At 44.2% G+C, this 17,235-nt stretch overlaps 2 protein-coding genes across 8 annotated transcripts in view; one reads left to right on the forward strand and one right to left on the reverse strand.

Annotated features, from left to right (window-relative positions):
* LOC133493809 (gastrula zinc finger protein XlCGF57.1-like) overlaps positions 1 to 17,235 on the reverse strand; it is a 176,643-nt gene that overhangs the window by 123,336 nt on the left and 36,072 nt on the right. The gene's annotated exons all lie outside the window — the stretch shown is intronic.
* Positions 3,485 to 17,235, forward strand: part of LOC133493804 (zinc finger protein 239-like) — a 72,379-nt gene continuing 58,628 nt past the window's right edge. For 6 of the 7 annotated variants that reach the window (XM_061807632.1, XM_061807638.1, XM_061807634.1 and 3 more), the window contains exons 1-5: positions 3,485 to 3,764; positions 5,195 to 5,345; positions 5,632 to 5,857; positions 5,950 to 6,027; positions 14,813 to 14,966. In XM_061807632.1, coding sequence (XP_061663616.1) covers positions 5,200 to 5,345; positions 5,632 to 5,857; positions 5,950 to 6,027; positions 14,813 to 14,966 — 604 coding nt within the window. In that variant the 5' untranslated portion in view covers positions 3,485 to 3,764; positions 5,195 to 5,199. The remainder of the gene's footprint in view (positions 3,765 to 5,194; positions 5,346 to 5,631; positions 5,858 to 5,949; positions 6,028 to 14,812; positions 14,967 to 17,235) is intronic. The other variant, XM_061807633.1, reaches the window with a different exon arrangement.

Genomic DNA, 17,235 nt, shown 5'->3' on the forward strand with positions numbered 1-17,235 from the left:
TTGCCGGCGATGTGTTGGATGTCCGTAGTGTACTCAGAGATGAACGACAGTTGGCGTTGCTGGCGGGCGGACCACGGCTCGGCCACCTTGGACATGGCGAAAGTGAGGGGTTTATGGTCCACATATGCCGTGAACTCACGGCCTTCCAATAGGGAGCGGAAGTGGCGGATCGCCAGCCAGAGGCCGAGGAGCTCTCTATCGAACGTGCTGTATTTGCGCTCCCTGGGGACCAGCTGACGGCTGAAAAAGGCAAGCGGTTGCCAGGCGCCGCCGACCCACTGTTCGAATACAGCTCCAACAGCGTAGTCCGATGCATTGATAGTGAGAGCGACAGGGGCCCCGTGGGTCGGGTGAGCCAGCATAGCGGCACGACTCAGTGCGGCCTTCGTAGCCTCGAAGGCTTCCATCCTCTCGGCCGTCCATTCAACGTCCCGGTTGGGGGCCTTGTCTTTAAGAGCCTCATAGAGCGGGCGCATGATGTGGGCCGCCCGGCGGATGAACCGGTGGTAGAAAGTCACCATCCCCAGGAACTCCCGGAGGCCCCGAGCCGAGCGAGGTCGGGGAAAAGCGGAGACGGCCTCCACCTTTGCCGGAAGGGGGGCGGCGCCGTTCTTGTCTATGAGGTGCCCGAGGAACTGGAGAGAGGGCACCCCGAAAACACACTTCGCCGGGTTGATGATCAGGCCATGCTGCTCAAGTCTTGCGAAGAGGTCGCGGAGGTGCATCAGATGTTCATCCTCCGAGGAGCTGGCGACGAGGATGTCATCCAAATAGACGAACACAAATGGCAAGTCCCTGAGCACAGAATCCATTAAACGCTGGAAAGATTGTGCCGCGTTTTTAAGACCAAACGGCATCCTCAGAAACTCGAACAGTCCAAACGGAGTGACTACAGCTGTCTTGGGAACGTCTGAGGGGTGCACGGGAACCTGGTGATATCCGCGCACCAGGTCGACCTTGGAGAACAAGATTTTGCCTGCCAGGTGGGCTGAGAAGTCCTGAATGTGTGGAACAGGGTAGAGGTCGGGCGTAGTCGTTAAGGCGGCGGTAGTCATCACACGGTCGCCACCCACCACTCGGTTTAGGGACGATGTGTAGTGGCGAGGCCCACGGGCTATCCGAGCGGCGGACGATGCCCAGACGCTCCATGTTGGCAAACTCGGACTTAGCGACTGCTAGCTTCTCGGGATCAAGCCGTCGGGCCCTCGCGTGGATCGGGGGGCCCTTGGTCTCAATGTGGTGCTCGACCCCATGTTTAGTCGTGGCAGAGGAGAAAGTGGGCCGTGTCAAGGCAGGGAACTCGCCAAGGAGGAGTTGGTACTTGGTGCCGTCCGATAGCGAACTGGAGAGACCACCATAAGTCGCCTCATTGCGGACGCAGGCGACCGTGGAAAAAGTCAGTGCATCCACCAGATGGCCCCTCTTAACATCCACCAGCAGCCCGTGGGCACAAAAAAAAATCAGCGCCGAGGAGAGGGAATGAGACATCGGCAGTGACAAAGTCCCATGTGAAGCGCTGACTCCCGAAACACAAGTCCACAGTCCTCATGCCATAAGAGCGGATAGGGGAGCCATTAGCGGACAGTAGGGGTGGCCCATGAGTCCCGCCAGCGGCGTCCTCCGCAGTGGCTGTCAGGACGCTCCTCTGGGCGCCGGTGTCGCAAAGGAATTTGCGCCCAGAAAGGTTGTCCTTGACGAACAGCAGCCGGCTCTTCGCGCCCACGCTCACGGCCGCTGCGAAGCGTGGGCTTTGGGGTTTCCCGACGCGTCGTAGTTGCAAGGGGCGCGGCACCTCTTCGCTTTCGCACCGAAACGGGCATGGAAGTAGCACAAGCCTGTGCCAGCACGGCCGTCGGTGCCGAAGGGGCCCCTGCTGGATGCCACCCCCGCGCCCGAAGGTGAGTAACTGCGCGTCGCGGCCAGCGTCTCAGGGGAGAAGCGCTGGGTTGCCAGGAAGAAACGGTCAGCCTCCTCGGCCAGGGCCCGGGGCTCAGTGGCAGTACTGTTCGCGAGCGCCGTCTGAACATGCGGTGGCATATGCCTGAGAAACAGTTCCATGAAAATGAAATTGGGCTCTTCCGTGCCCAGCAGGTTTAGCATCATTTCCATGAGTTCGGAAGGTTTGCTGTCCCCCAGTCCATTAATAGCCAACAGACGTCGGGCACGTTCCGGCCGTGAAAGCTCAAAAACCTTGAGAAGGTGAGCCTTGATCCCAGCATACTTATCTCGGGCCGGGGGAGAGGTGATGAAGTTCACTGCTCTGGCCGCCGTTGAGCTCCCGAGTGCTGAGACAACGTGGTAGTAACGCGTGGAATCATCTGAGATCCCGCGGAGGGCGAACTGAGCCTCAGTCTGTGCGAACCACGCTGCCGCGGACGTCTCCCAAAACTCCGGCAATTTGAGGATGGCGGTTGCCATGTTCGTTTCAGTCTCGAAAACGCCGGGACTGACGTCGGGGTCACCAGTGTAGCGCCGGAGAAAAGGAGTCGGAGGCGGAGTGTCGGACACAGGAACAGAACTTGCTTTATTGTTCGACATCAAAACACTACTCGCATAACGGCGGGAACTCTGTTAACCTTTCCTCCGGAAGCGCAACAACAAAAACAGTCCGTGCGGAACCCCGCACCCCAATTCGATGTCCCGCGGGTGAATTATGTAAACACCACACCGCTACCTCTTGCTCTGGAGTGTGATTCGATACGTCTTCAATGTCCATCCATATATTTTCTGTGCCACTTATCCTCACAAGAGTCGCGGGAGCGCTGGAGCCTAGCTATCTTCAGGGAGGATGGAGCGGACACCCTGAACTTGTCGCCAAGTGTCCCATGATGCGTGTTTATTGAATATGGGAGAAAACCAGTGTCCAGAGAAAACCCACGCATGCATGGGGAGAAGGTGCACATTCCACACAGGCGAGAACTGTCGTTCTCATTTTAAAGAAAAGGAGTCGGAGGCGGAGTGTTGAACATAGGAGCAAACCTCGTTTTATTGCAGACATCAACAGAGTGAACTCATTATGCCGGGAACCCTCAAACACTCTAACCCCGGAAGTGCAACAACAAAAACAGTCCGTGCGGAACCCCACAACCCAACTCGAGGTCCCGCAGGTAAATTATGTAAACACCACATTAACACATTTTAATCACATGGTCTATTTTTTTCAGGGTCCATGCCTTCTCCTGTATATTAAAATAACAAAAGGAGTGATGTAAATGGTCATTTTTTTTACATCTTGTTTGATCTGATAATGTGCTTCTATTTGAATTCAAAAGATGTACTGACAACAATCCGTCATTTACGCATGAATCTTGTTCTCACAGGGCTGAGTGCGGGTTACTGTATGTACTGTATCTTTGTGTACTGTATGTTGTAAGTTACAAAAATACATGTGGGGTCAGCTCAGTCAGCCACACGTGACTGCTCGAGTCGGTGGTCTGTCGCTTTAAATATTTCTGGCGCAAGGGGTCCTGGGTAATACGTTTTCCCTTTTCGTCACGCGGTGCTAGGTTCGATCGGCTTGTCTAAATCTTCCTGAACGTGGACCGAACGTTCTAAATCCTCGTCGCGGGACGCCCGTGATCACTACTTTAGTGGATCAAAGCATCACTCGTGCTATCATCGTGTCCGGTTGGAGTCGTCTCGTTGAAGCTTCTCGGCTTTTCTTAGCCTAGCTTGTTAACAGAGGCGCGTTTGCGATCAACAGTTCCCTCAGCAGAAATCAAGGCTGAAGTAAAGTCTTCTGCTTTCCACCACCAACGAGCAAGGTTTGACAAAACTGACACTTAACTGTGTTAAAAAAAAAAAAAAAACAGGCACACACCAATAGATAAATACTGTCGGCTTTGTCTGGGAGTAAAATTTTCTAATTTGTCTCATGTTTTACCAATACCACCATTAGCCCATATTCCCAATCTTTAAATGACCATAACTTTTATGGTATTTGAGATAATAAAGTATTATTTTAGAGGTATATAAAGCCCTTTCCAATGATGGCAGAGTTTTTTTTTTTCCCCAATTCCATCCATTTTCTTTGCTGCTTATCCTCACAAGGGTCACAGAGTGCTGAAGCTTATCCCAGCTGTCAACGGGCAGGAGGCAGTGTACACCCTGAGCTGGTTGGCGGCCAATCGCAGGGCACATGGAGACAGACAGCATGTTTTTGGGGATGTGGGAGGAAACGGGAATGCCAGTAGGAAATCCACACAGGCACAGAGAGAACATGCAAACTCCACACAGGGCGCCGGGATTGAACCCAGGTCCTCAGATCTGTGAGGCCAACGCTTTCCCGCTGAGCCGTGCCGCCTTTTTTTCAATTCCATTAATTAGAATTTTTTTTGTAACATACCTACGATAAGTAAAAGTTGTTACCTTCCCGGTTCATTAGGATCTTCAAAGTGTAATAACTGTTTTGTTTCTCACCGGATTTTCATGAAATTTCATATCTGGTCTACAACATTACCATTTGCACTTAATTTCATTATAATTGCATAGAAAACAACAAATCTGGAAATTTAACGATTGTGCAACGCGACCAACATTTTTGCGAGCGTTAAAATACACAGTGCAAGCAGTCATATCACCTTCATATTTCACTTATGCGTTGATAAGTACATCCATCCATCCATTTTCTTTGCCGCTTATCCTCACGAGGGTCGCAGGGAGTGCTGGAACCGATTCCAGCTGTCAACAGGCCGAAGGCCGGGGGTCACCCTGAACTGGTTTCCAGCCAATCGCAGGGCACATTGAGACAAACGGTCAGACTCACAATCACACCTAAGGGCAATTTAGAGTGTCCAATTAATGTTGCATATCTTTGGGATGTGGGAGGAAACCGGAGTGCCTGGAGAAAACCCATGCAGGCACGGGGAGAACATCCAAACTCCACACAGGCGGGGCCGGGATTGAACCTGGGTCCTCAGAACTCTGAGGCCAAGGCTTTACCAGCTGATACACCGTGCCGCCCTGATAAGTTCATATAAAACATAAATGAAGTATTTTAGAAAAAAATCTAAGCATACCGACGGGTTTAGATTGAGGTTTTAAACAGAGAAAAGGTTTGAATAAAAAGTATATGTAACTTAACTAACTATAACTTTTTCTGTTGCGATTTTAAAAATACAAAATGGAGGTTGTAGACTTGAGTGTATTTAACTCTTGCACAGGCGAGAAATTTGCTGTTTTTTCTGTGTTTTAGCCAAAATGCCGTCTTGTTGTGTTGCTGGATTTTGCTCGAATACTCGGGAGGATGGATTCAGTCTTCACAAGTTTCCAAAAGACCCCATTTATCGTGAAAAATGGACAGCACAGGTGCAAAGGACAAGAGCATTGTGGGTTCCACATGAAAGGTTGGTATACAGTGTATAGAGCTAATAAAAAAATAATGGGGTGAGGACTAATTTGTCTCACAGTTAGTAGCATAGCACAAGATTAATTTAGATGAAACCCATGATATTTACTTCCCTCGGGATGGCTCCTCCTTAGTACGCTGCATACACAAGACTGATAAAAGATACAGTAATTGATAAAAGGATGTGTTAAAAAGACATAACCATGTGTAAGTCAATCAAAGCAGCGCTTCCAAACAGTTTACTTTTCGAGTACAGTTAGGAAACTCATTTTATAAATCTCCAGGTCTGTCTTGTGCTCTGCCCATTTTGAGGAGTCTTGCTTTGACTCACGTCCTGCTCTGAAGGCAAGTTTGGGCTTTGAGGTCCGTTATCCAAGGGTTCTGCTCGACACGGCTGTACCGACTATCTTCCCTCGACCTGAACACGGACAGAGTGCTTATTGTAAAAAAGAGCCCCCACCAAGAAAAAGGTCTGGGTCCAGGGCTATCGAGAAGCGAGAGAAGTTACGAGTAAGCTGTCATATACCTGTTTTGAGTTGTGATCACATCACATGGTTTACATTCAGACTAAAGTTCAAAACCTCCATTACATGCATTTCTAGGTTTTAGCCGAAGCACTTGGCAGTGACTATGTTCCCGCTGCTGGCTCTGAGGCAGAGGCTTCGTTCCCTGATCAAGATGTAAGTACCAAATTTGCTATTTGTTATAAATTGATAGTTTGATTGGCACTCGTGTTATCACGAGCTTCACTTGTTGGAAAGGGAAATTGAACGTTAAAAACGGTACAAGAGTGGTTTTGGAAGACGAGATTTTATTACAGTAGTCTCACAGTGCAGGAGCAAAAGAGCAAATTTGTCTTGTCTGATCTCCACATTATGTGTCATCTGTCAGCCACCTCATCTCTTCCATGTCACTGATGTTTTTTTTTAAACATTATTGGCTGTCAGATATTAACAATACAACATCAAAAGACACGAATAAACTACGTAAATGAGACTTTACAACAATTTGATTGGTTTTGTCATGTTTCACAGATCTGATCAATGACATCATTGATTGGCTCCGAGAAAGACATTTACCCGTGTCGCCATCATGCATGGTATATCTCAATCTAAAAGCAAGTTTATTTTTTATAAGGTAGGATTTCACACAACTGTAAATATCTGACAGTCAATTATAAAAATTAAAAAAAAAAAAAAAAAAAGCACAATGGGAGTGACGAAGCGCCTAAGACAGCACATAATGTGCAGATCAGAATACAAGACAAATTTGCTCTTTCACAATTGCACTATGTCAAAAAGTAAGTTTCTCTCGGCTTGTCCCGTTAGGGGTCGCCACAGCGTAACATCTCAGATGAATGCTCATATTTGTCTGGCACAGTTTTTATGCCAGATGCCCTTCCTGACGCAACCACTCTTTGGGAGTAGTTTGTCGCTGCACAGGCCGGCGTGGTTGTTTTGGGAGTATCAAGATGGCAGATAATGACTTCAGTTTTGGTGGCCAATGACCCATCTAGTCTTTTTTTTTTTAAAGATCAGTGTGCTATATAAATATGGGAGGCAACATAACATGAACCTTAAAACTGTTTGGGAGCATCAATTAGCTTTCAACATGCATTGCTAAAGATATTCTGCAAGCAATAATTCAGTTTTACACCAAGAAAAACAGACCGGGATATCATTGTGGGTTGAAAAAAATAATTGAAACAAAGTTGGAAGTGACCTTTCAAATTTATAGTTCATAGTTGGCTTGGTTTGGTTAGCAATGTATTTTTTTGTTTGTCGACGTTTTCATTGTAAGTTTGCAAAAACACAAAATTGTTCTTAAAAATGTTGTGATGGGAATTTAAAAGCTTGAATCTGAATCTGGATGACACTGATCTGACCACAGTGCATACGTCTGATGTTGCTCACAGTGGTCAAAGGGGGCGCTCATGGGCTTAGTGGTCAGAGTTCAGAAGCAATTTGTTGTAAAAATGTCTTTATTATTTACTGATAACGAAACATGACATTAATAGTCAAATTCATGCGTTTCAAACATTTTCAAAAACAAGGATTAAAACATTTTTCAATGGATACGATATACACGCTATGAAAGCACGCTTGCATGCCATGATGCGAATCTGAATTTAATTTAGTTTCACTTCTAGTAGTTTACTTAATATGTATTTGAATTTGTAATTTTTGGGGGTAAAGGTATGCACCTAAATAGTGAACAATCATATTGTGTACATTCTGAAAACAGAATAGCATTTATTTATAGATATACTTGATAGATTTCATTCAGATTACAATTTATAAAACTTGTGCCTTAAAATTGGTGATCATCCTTTGATCATGCTTGCAGCCTCCAGACCCCCGGCTATTTTCAGTCTTTTTTTTCATTCAGTCAAATCACATGCCTGTGTATGTCTCAGCAATACCCTCGTCCAACAACCCGTTCAGTGGCAACACAAACGGATCATGTAGTCACTTTTGTCAAGGCGTCAGTGTCGTGTGACAAGATACCATAAAAGTGTGCAGGCAAGTTATTATCATGTGTACATACATGCATTCAAAATTCCCATGCTTCACAGTAGGGATGGTATTCTTGGGTTGGAACTCATCATTTGTCTTGCTCCAAACACGGTAAGTGGAATTATGACCGAAAAGTTCCATTTTGGTCTCATCTGACCACAAAACCTTTTCCCATGACTCCTCTGTATCATCCAAATGGTCATTGGCAAACTTAGAACGGGCCTTGACATGTGCTGGTTTAAGCAGGGGAACCTTCCGTGCCATGCATAATTTCAAACCATGACATCTCAGTGTATTATCAACAGTCACCTTGGAAGCAGTGGTCCCAGCTCTTTTCAGGTTATTGACCAAGTCCTGTCGTGTAGTCCTGGGCTGATCCCTCACCTTTCCAAGGATCATTGAGACCCCACGAGGTGATATCTTGCATGGGGCTCCACTCCGATAGAGATTGACCGTCATGTTTAGCTTCTTCCATTTTCCAAAGATTGCTCAAACAGTGGACCTTTTTTCACCAAGATGCTTGGCAATTTCTCCGTAGCCCTTTCCAGCTGTGTGGAGTTGTACAATTTTGTCTCTGGTGTCTTTGGACAGCTCTTTGGTCTTGGCCATGTTACAAGTTTGAGTCTTACTGATTGTATGGGGTGGACAGGTGTCTTTATGCACCAAACGACCTCACACAGGATAATACATGGAGTGGAGGTGGACTTTTAAAGGCGGACTAACAGGTCGTTGAGGGTCAGAATTCTTGGTGATAGAGTGTGTTAAAATATTTATTTGCACCTGTATCACACAAATAAATCGTTAAAAAAATCATACATTGTGATTTCTGGATTTCTCCTTTTTAGATTCTCTCTTACAGTGGACATGCACCTACGATGAAAATTTCAGACCCCTCCCTGATTTCTAAGCAGGAGAACTTTCAATATAGCAGGTTGTTCAAATACTCATTTTCTTCACTGTGTGATTGTTGTGCTCCTTCATCAGCGTCATGCCCCCCCTCCAACACGTCAAGTTCCGCCTCTGTGTATTTTGCCTCAAACGCATAGGCTTTAACATTGTACATTATATTGTTTGTTGTTTTGTTTGATCTGTTTGTAATTATTTTTCACAAAAAACGGCCACAAAATGCCAGATAGTGGACGTTCTTTGGTTGGTGAAACATATCCATGGGCAATGGGGGGGGGGTCAGAACAGGAAGCAGTGGTGACGTGGGTAAAGCTGATTGACTATCTGTTTTGCAGCCGGGATAATCTGAATCTCCGATCGAGAGAAGAATTGTGCAGCATTTTCAAAAATAGTTGACAATTTACAGATGTTTCGATGGGAAATTTGTGGATAATTTACGCATTAAAGGTAACACTGATCCCTCATCAACCAACTTTTAATGTGTGCTTCATGCCCATTTTTCTTCAACAAAGTCGTGGTTTAAGCAAGACTTACACCATTGTCCTTCCCTGTCCTCAGCACCGATGACAACAAACGTGATTTTTACTCTCATTTTGTTCTTAGAATCCAGTCAGAGCGATCCACTCGTGTTGTCATTTCCAAGGTAACCAATCTCATTTGAGTTGACAAGATAATGCCAAATTTGGGGAAAAAAACGCTATATGGTGGTATTGGAATGTAAGAATTTATTGGAGTAGTCTCACAGTGCAGTTGCGAAAGAGCAAATTTGTCTTGTCTGATCTGCACAATATGTCATCTGTCAGCCACCTCGTCTCTTCTATGTCGTAGTTTTTTTTTTTTTTTTAAACATTATTGGCTGTAGTACAAAGTCAATAGACACGAACAAACTATATAAATATGACACTTTACATTGATTTGATTGGTTACGTCAGATTTCACAGATCCAATCAATGACATCATTGATCGGCTCCAAGAAAGACATTTACCCCGTGCCGCCATCGTTCACAGTATGTCTCAATCGAAAAGCACGTTTATTCTTATAAGGTAGTATTTAGCACTACTGTAAATATCTGACGGCCAATAAAGTTAAAAAAAAACATCTGCACAAAGGGAGCGACGAAACTGCTAAGAAACGCCACATAATGCGCAGATCAGAATACAAGACAAGTTTGATCTTTCACGATTGCACTATGTCAGATTATGGCATAAAAATCTTGTATTCTGATACATCGGCAGCCTTTTTTTTTTTTTTTTTACGATCAGTGGGTTTTCATCTGGTCAGCTGAAATGCGAGTTGATACACTTGTTACTGTGGCGATTGTATTATTAGAAGAAAATGGGGGAAAAAATGTGTTGGTGGACACCGGTGCTCAGGACAGGAAAGACTTTCTTGTAAGGTTTGCTTGAAGTATGGTTGTGTACTTGTAATGCGATGCAGCTAGCAAGTCATTAAAAGATTACGTAGCCAAGCAAACTAATGCTAGCGCACATGATTTTTTGTAAACATACTGCCGCTCTGTTGAACACATGATATATATAAATTAAAAAATAAAGTAAACAAATGCATAACTAAAATAGAAAACAAAAATTTAAAACTCAATATTAATTTCCAGTTTCAACTGATATTAGTAGAACATGGTATAAAAGGTATTTAAATTTTTTTTTGTCTCAAACTTTATCTGAAGAAAACTTAAATGCACTGGCCTGTCAACGAATAAACACAAACTGCAATGTTTTGAAAATGCTGAAAGTTTACTTAAACATAATCGGCGTTAGTGGGAACAAGGTAGCGATACATTGTAACAAACATTCCTGTCGGCAATCGTGATGTATTGTTATAATCTAGCATAATTTAAGGCGCTATTAACATTGTCAACCCATTAATTAAATCTAGCAGTGGATGATCTATATCTTCCTAAAGCATGTAAAGGGGAAATGTTTTCAACTTCAAGATAACGCGTACCATGGAGAATGTTACCATTAGAACTTAGATCAAGTCAAAGTAAATCACAATCTCATACGTATTATAGTTAGCGGGGCGGGCGGGTGTCTGGGGGGTGGGAGAACACATGTGCTACGCCGGACTGCCGTAAATAGGAGGCCGGCTTGCTAGAACGTGCTTTTATGTGGGTCCGCTCAATGTATTGGCCACACCTGAATCAAGCAACGAGGTGGCTGATAGTCAAACGTCTTTTTTGGGGGCGGGGGGCACGCCGTCACACGATCAACCAAAACCGCATCGCGATCAGGGGATTGAGCACCCCCAGTGTAACTGAATTTCCTTTGATATGGCTCATTATCTTGTGGACTTTCAACGAAAATGTGCTCGCAGTACGTGAAGCAGCTCAGAACAAGCACTTGTGGCATCACTTCCAGACATGCTCAATACGGTTAAGTTGCATTTCCTGTTTCTGGGTGAAAATGTATTGTTTCGGAGCAGGCTTGTTTAGTTAACAACTTTTCTGAAATAAACACATAAATTAATGTCAAGACTACACAAAATAAGCGACGTCTTTCAGTATCTATTTTTATCTACTCGTAACAAATTTTACACATGATTTTACGTGCTCAATGTGCAGATTTGCGAGCGCGAAGGCGCGGAAGCGCAATCGTCAAATGTGAGTGACTATAACTAAACCAAGCTGACTATGAACTATAAATTCGAAAAATCACTTGCAGCTTTGTTTCATTTATTTATTTTTAACCCACAATGAATCCTCGTCTGTTTTTCTTGGTGTAAAACTGAATTATTGCTTGCGGAATATCTTTAGCAATGCACGTTGAAAGCTAAATGATGCTCCCAAACAGTTTTAAGGTTCATGTTATGTTGCCTCCTATATTTAAAATACAGAATTAGCTTTTTGTGCATTGTATTGTCTGTGCTTTCATCCTCGATCAGGCTGTACCAATGTGGGATTTTAACATTTGAAACCATCTCATCCTGTAGTTTCTACTTTGGCTTCAGAGCAGACCGTTTTTACTCAAAAAAGAGAACATCTCGTCCAGTTTCACCACTTTTTTTTATATTCACTTACTCCGACACTCATGGCATTTGAAAGCAACAGCATTTCTTTTTTTACTTTTGCCATTATTATCGAGAGTAAACATAAGCCCCTTTAAGAGCTGAAGGGGGGTGGAGTCAGATAAACAGCAGGAGATCGTGTGCTTCCATGTTAAAAAAGACTCAGGCTGTGGTTCACTACGCTGGATTGGTTTTCATGTGCACTGAGAATGTCTAGCTATTTCTTCTTCTTCTTTTGCTTTTAGCTTGTCCCGTTAGGGGTCGCCATCTTTTTACATCTAAGCCTATCTCTCCTGAATCTTCCTCTCTAACCCCAACTGCCCTCATGTCTTCCCTCGCCATATCCATAAATCTTCTCTTTGGTCTTCCTCTTGCTCTTTTGCCTGGCAGCTCCATCCTCAGCATGCTTCTACCAATATACTCACTCTCTCGCCTCTGAACATGTCCAAACCATCGAAGTCTGCTCTCTCGAATCTTGTCTCCAAAACATCCAGCTTTGGCTGTCCCTCTAATGAGCTCATTTCTAATCCTATCCAACCTGGTCACTCCGAGCGAGAACCTCAACATCTTCATTTCTGCTACCTCCAGTTCTGCTTCTTGTTGTTTCTTTAGTGCCACTGTCTCTAATCCGTACATCATGGCCGGCCTCACCACTGTTTTATTAACTTTGCCCTTCATCCTAGCGGAGACTCTTCTGTCACATAACAAACCAGACACCTTCCGCCAGCTGTTCCAACCTGCTTGGACCCGTTTCTTCACTTCTTTACCACACTCTCCATTGCTCTGTATTGTTGACCCCAAGTATTTGAAGTCATCCACCCTCGCTATCTCTTCTCCCTGGAGGTTCACTCCTCCACCTCCGCCCCTCACATTCATGCACATATATTCATTTTTACTTCGGCTAATCTTTATTCCTCTCCTTTCCAGTGCGTGCCTCAATCTTTCTAACTGTTCCTCCGCCTGCTCTCTGCTTTCACTGCAGATCACAATATCATGTGCGAACATCATAGTCCAAGGGTATTCCAGTCTAACCTGATCTGTCAGCCTATTCATTCCTACCGCAATCAGGAAAGGTCTCAGCGAGGATCCCTGATGCAGTCCCACTTCCACCTTAAATTCTTCTGAAACACCACTCGTAACAAATTTTACGCGTGTAATTTTTCGTGCTTGAGCGATGGGGCGCAGTCGCGCTCATCAAATGTGAATGACTGGAGTATACTTATCGCCCCCTGGCTTGGGGCCTGTGTGTTTGGATTTACCCCGGTGGATGAGAGCCTCCCTCCTTTTTCGGGTAGGGGGACGGGTCCGGACTGTTGTTTGTGCCTAAACACCATACAGCAGTTCAGAGTACCTACCCTTTTTGGAATCTTTTCAAAGAATACTGAAGAGCACTTCTTCTGGGGACTCTATCATTCTGTTGGGGGACTTCAATCCCCACGTGGGCAATGGCAGTGAGACCTGGGAGTGCGTTTTGGGAAGAACAGCCCCCCCTATCAGAATGCGAATGATGTTCTGTGTTTCGACCTCTGTGCTCATCACAGATTGTCCATAACAAAAACCATGTTCAAGCATATGGGTGTCCACATGTGGTCTTGGCAACAGGACACCTTACAGTGCAGTTCGATGATCGATTTTGTGGTCATGTCATCGGACTTGCAACCACATGTCTTGGACACTTGGGTGAAGAGAAGGTTGGAGCTATCAACTGCTCACCACCTGGTGGTGAGTTGGCTCCGACGATGGGGGAAGATGCCGGTCCATCGTGGCAGGCCCGAGTTTATTGTGAGGGTCTGCTAGGAATGGCTTGCAGATTTCCCTATCAGAAGGAATTTTAACTCCCCCTTACAAAAGAACTCTGCTCATGCTCCGGGGTAGGCAGGGGACATTGAATCCGAGTGGACGATGTTCCGCGCCTCCATTGCTGAGGCGGCCGATCGGAGCTGTGGCCGTAAGGTGGTAGGTGCCTGTCGTGGTGGACACCAACAGTGAGGGACGCCGTGTGGACACCAACAGTGAGGGACGCCGTGGGATTCCCGAGGCAGCTGTTAGGTACTGGCTGGCCAAGTGGAATGCAGCTTCGCTGGTTGCTGAGACAAAAACCCGGGCGTGGGAAGAGATTGGTGAGGTCATGAAGAACGACTTCAAGACGACTTTAGGGAAATTCTGGTCCACCGTCTGGCATCTCAGGAGGGGGTACTGTCAACACTGTGTATAGTGGAGATGGGACACTGCTGACCTCAACTTGGGATGTTGTGAGTCGATGGGGAGAATACTTTGAAGACCTCCTCAGTTCCACCAACACATCTTCCCATGAGGAAGCAGAGTCTAGGTTCTCTGAGGCAGGTTCATCTTTCTCTGGGGTTGAGGTCACCATGGTGTTTAAAAATCTTAAACACTTTAAAAAGTTTTAAAAATAATTTCAGAATCAGATTTACAATAGTCCCTCGTTTTTCACGGTTAATTGGTACCAGACCCACTCACAAAGAGAAAAACCGCGATGTAGGGGTAAATATATATATTTTGTGATTTTTATTTTTTGTGCTTCATAGGTCCTTGTCGTCTTGCTGGGGATGTTGCTGCATTATACCCTATTAATGTGGCTTCCCACTACAGTACTGTACTAATGTATGCTCGCGCTTTTTTCACCTTTTTATTTACTTTGCTTAATTGGTCATGCCATCGTTCTGGGGATGGCACATTCATATATTGTGATCCGGCTTTTTTTTTTCTCTTTCTTTTTTTTTGGGGGGGGGGGGGAGGGGTTCTCAGAAATCCGTTATGCACTGAATCCACGATAGGTGATCCGCGAAGTAGAGAGGGTTTACTGTATTGAGCAAGAGGGCAAAACTGAGATTGGATAAATGCCTCTAAGTCAATGTTCATAGTTCTGAAATGTCGGTAATCGAGACCTCAGCATTTTGCGGGGCCACATGTGTTATTTAACGCACAATGTCCTAATCTGAATCTTGATATAATTAAGATGTCCGATTTTCACTTGATTTTCTCATCCCTCTTATGCAGCACGGAAAGGGTGGTGATCATGTGAAAATGTGTGCAAAAACATCAGGAGAGTACAGGGAAAAAGTTTGTGGGCCAAAAAAAGAGGCGGTGCCACAACGCCAACTACTGGAAGCTGTGTTCAATCTGCAGCCTCGAATTGTCCTATGCAGAGCAGGTTGGTTCTCTTGTTGCATGCATTCTAATTTGAATGATATTCTTAGTTATGAGCCTGATTTGATGATGTATTTTACGTCAATATTCATAGAAATAAGCCAAATAAGTCATATGTAAAATAATGTCAAATTAGAAAATACCTCCGTAGAAGTAATACACAAAATCAATCCTCACATCATGCAATTTATTTTGAATTTGTTCTATCTCCATAAACATTGAAACTTGTGACTTGATTTCACTACATTTTATCTCTTTAATAAGAATAATCCAGTCTGTCTTGGTCTTGAACAAAGGCATTGACATCTGGCTGAATGTCTGAGGTAGTTTTGTGAAGGACAGCTCAGAGGTGGTCATCAATGATTAAGGATCTGTGTTTGGATTTATTGAACTTCATTACTGAGAATATTGTGTCACTTACTGTATGTAAGATAGGCTTTGCACGATTGGAAATTTTGGGGGCTGAGCAGTGAGTTAAAAAACAAACAAAAAAAAAAAAACTGAAAACTGTTCTGATCACAATTAGTCGATTTAAAGTGCCACTGACACCAAAACATGAAATTTAGTAAGTTGATAACCCAAACAAATCAGCCGGAATGGAATCATCCGTTTGTTCACAGCACATCAGAATGTTGCTGTATATAGACATTTTTTCATCTCCTGCCATGAAAAATCTGTCGACTGTTTTGGGCTGAAGAAGAAGCCGGAAGTGATGTATTTTGCAGACACCTACAGCAGCAGAGTCGAGTGTCCTTACCTCTTTTAGAGGCGAGAAATTAGATGTTTTTTCTGCGTGTTAGCCAAAATGCCGGCTCATTGTGTTGCTGGATTTTTCCCGAATACTCGGGAGGATGGATTAACTCTTCATACGTTTCCAAAAGACCAGATTAGTTGTGAAAAATGGATTGCACAGGTGCAAAGAACAAGAACATTGAGGGTTCCAAATGACAATAAAAATTCTTGATCTGGCAAACTTTATCTGAAGAAAAGTTAAATGCACTGGCCTGTCATGGAATGAACACAAACAGTCTTTACCAAACCACAATGTTTTGAAAATGCTGAAAGTTTAGTTCAACATAATCGGCCTTTGTGGCAACAAGCTAGCTATACATTGTCGACGTTTTTCAATATCCATTTTTTCTACTCGTAATCGGGACAATCCGAAAGGAAAAGAAGAAAGAAGAAGAACAAATCTTACGTGCGTAATTTTTCGTGCTCAACTGTGCAGATTTGCGAGCTCGATCACTCTCATCAAATCACATTGACTGCTGTTGAGAACGAAGACAGGTTCTTACAGTGGTCATAGGAATGAGAGATATTCAAGGCGATTTGACAATCAGTATTCTGGACCTTGAATCAAACCAGGCTGCTACAACACCCTTGTTTTTATATTTTTCAGCTTTTCAAATGGAACATAATTTAGGGGTACTGCTGTGTTCATGTGCGTGTGCAACGGGTATATCATAGTCATATGGAGTATCATACCAACTTAAACAAAGCGATTTTTAGAAACTCAAGATTTTTTTTATTTCCCTGAAAACTGGTCAAATTGGAGGTGGTGAAATTCCGCCCGAGAGCGACTTTATATAAAATGACTTAAATTTTTTCCACACCAGCTTTGCAGTGAATTTGGTCTCCTCTTCTTCCATTGATGTTACATCAAGACAGCTCAAATTTTATGATCGAAAAGGGAGCGTTTCAAGTACAATTAAAACTAATTGTTGTGAATGACTGCTTACAGCCATGCTACCCTGAGAACGCCCGATCTTGTCAGATCTCTGAAGCTAAGTAGGCTAGTAATTGGATAGGAGACCGCCTGGGAATACCAAGTGCTGTGAGCTTTTCTCCCCGGCTAAATGCAGAAGGGTTGCATTAGGATGGGCATCCAGTGTAAAACTGTGCCACAAACAAATATGTGTTCATCTGACAATGACACGCTGTGGCTTCCCCTACTGGGACAAGCAAAAAGGAAAAGAAGAAGTTGTTCTAAATGACAATTTCATTGTATTGGGCTAAAAATACATATACAAGATAATTTGTTGGGGGATTATGGACCATGTAAATTATTTCCCCATTTCAGTTATGGATTTTTTACTCATGGCTAAAACCAACTCAACTTGGACTGTGTTCCATACTAAATGTTTGTCCTCCGTCACAACAAAAGTCATTCATTCAGTGGTGATCTGCCGCAATTGTGAGTTACTGAGTAATAAGACCCAATTTCTTCTACTACATTGTGCAGTTGCCGTTAAATATTCCGAAGAAATTACATT

The sequence above is a fragment of the Syngnathoides biaculeatus genome, chromosome 20 (assembly GCF_019802595.1).
Source record: "Syngnathoides biaculeatus isolate LvHL_M chromosome 20, ASM1980259v1, whole genome shotgun sequence".
In the NCBI taxonomy this organism is placed as follows: domain Eukaryota; kingdom Metazoa; phylum Chordata; class Actinopteri; order Syngnathiformes; family Syngnathidae; genus Syngnathoides; species Syngnathoides biaculeatus.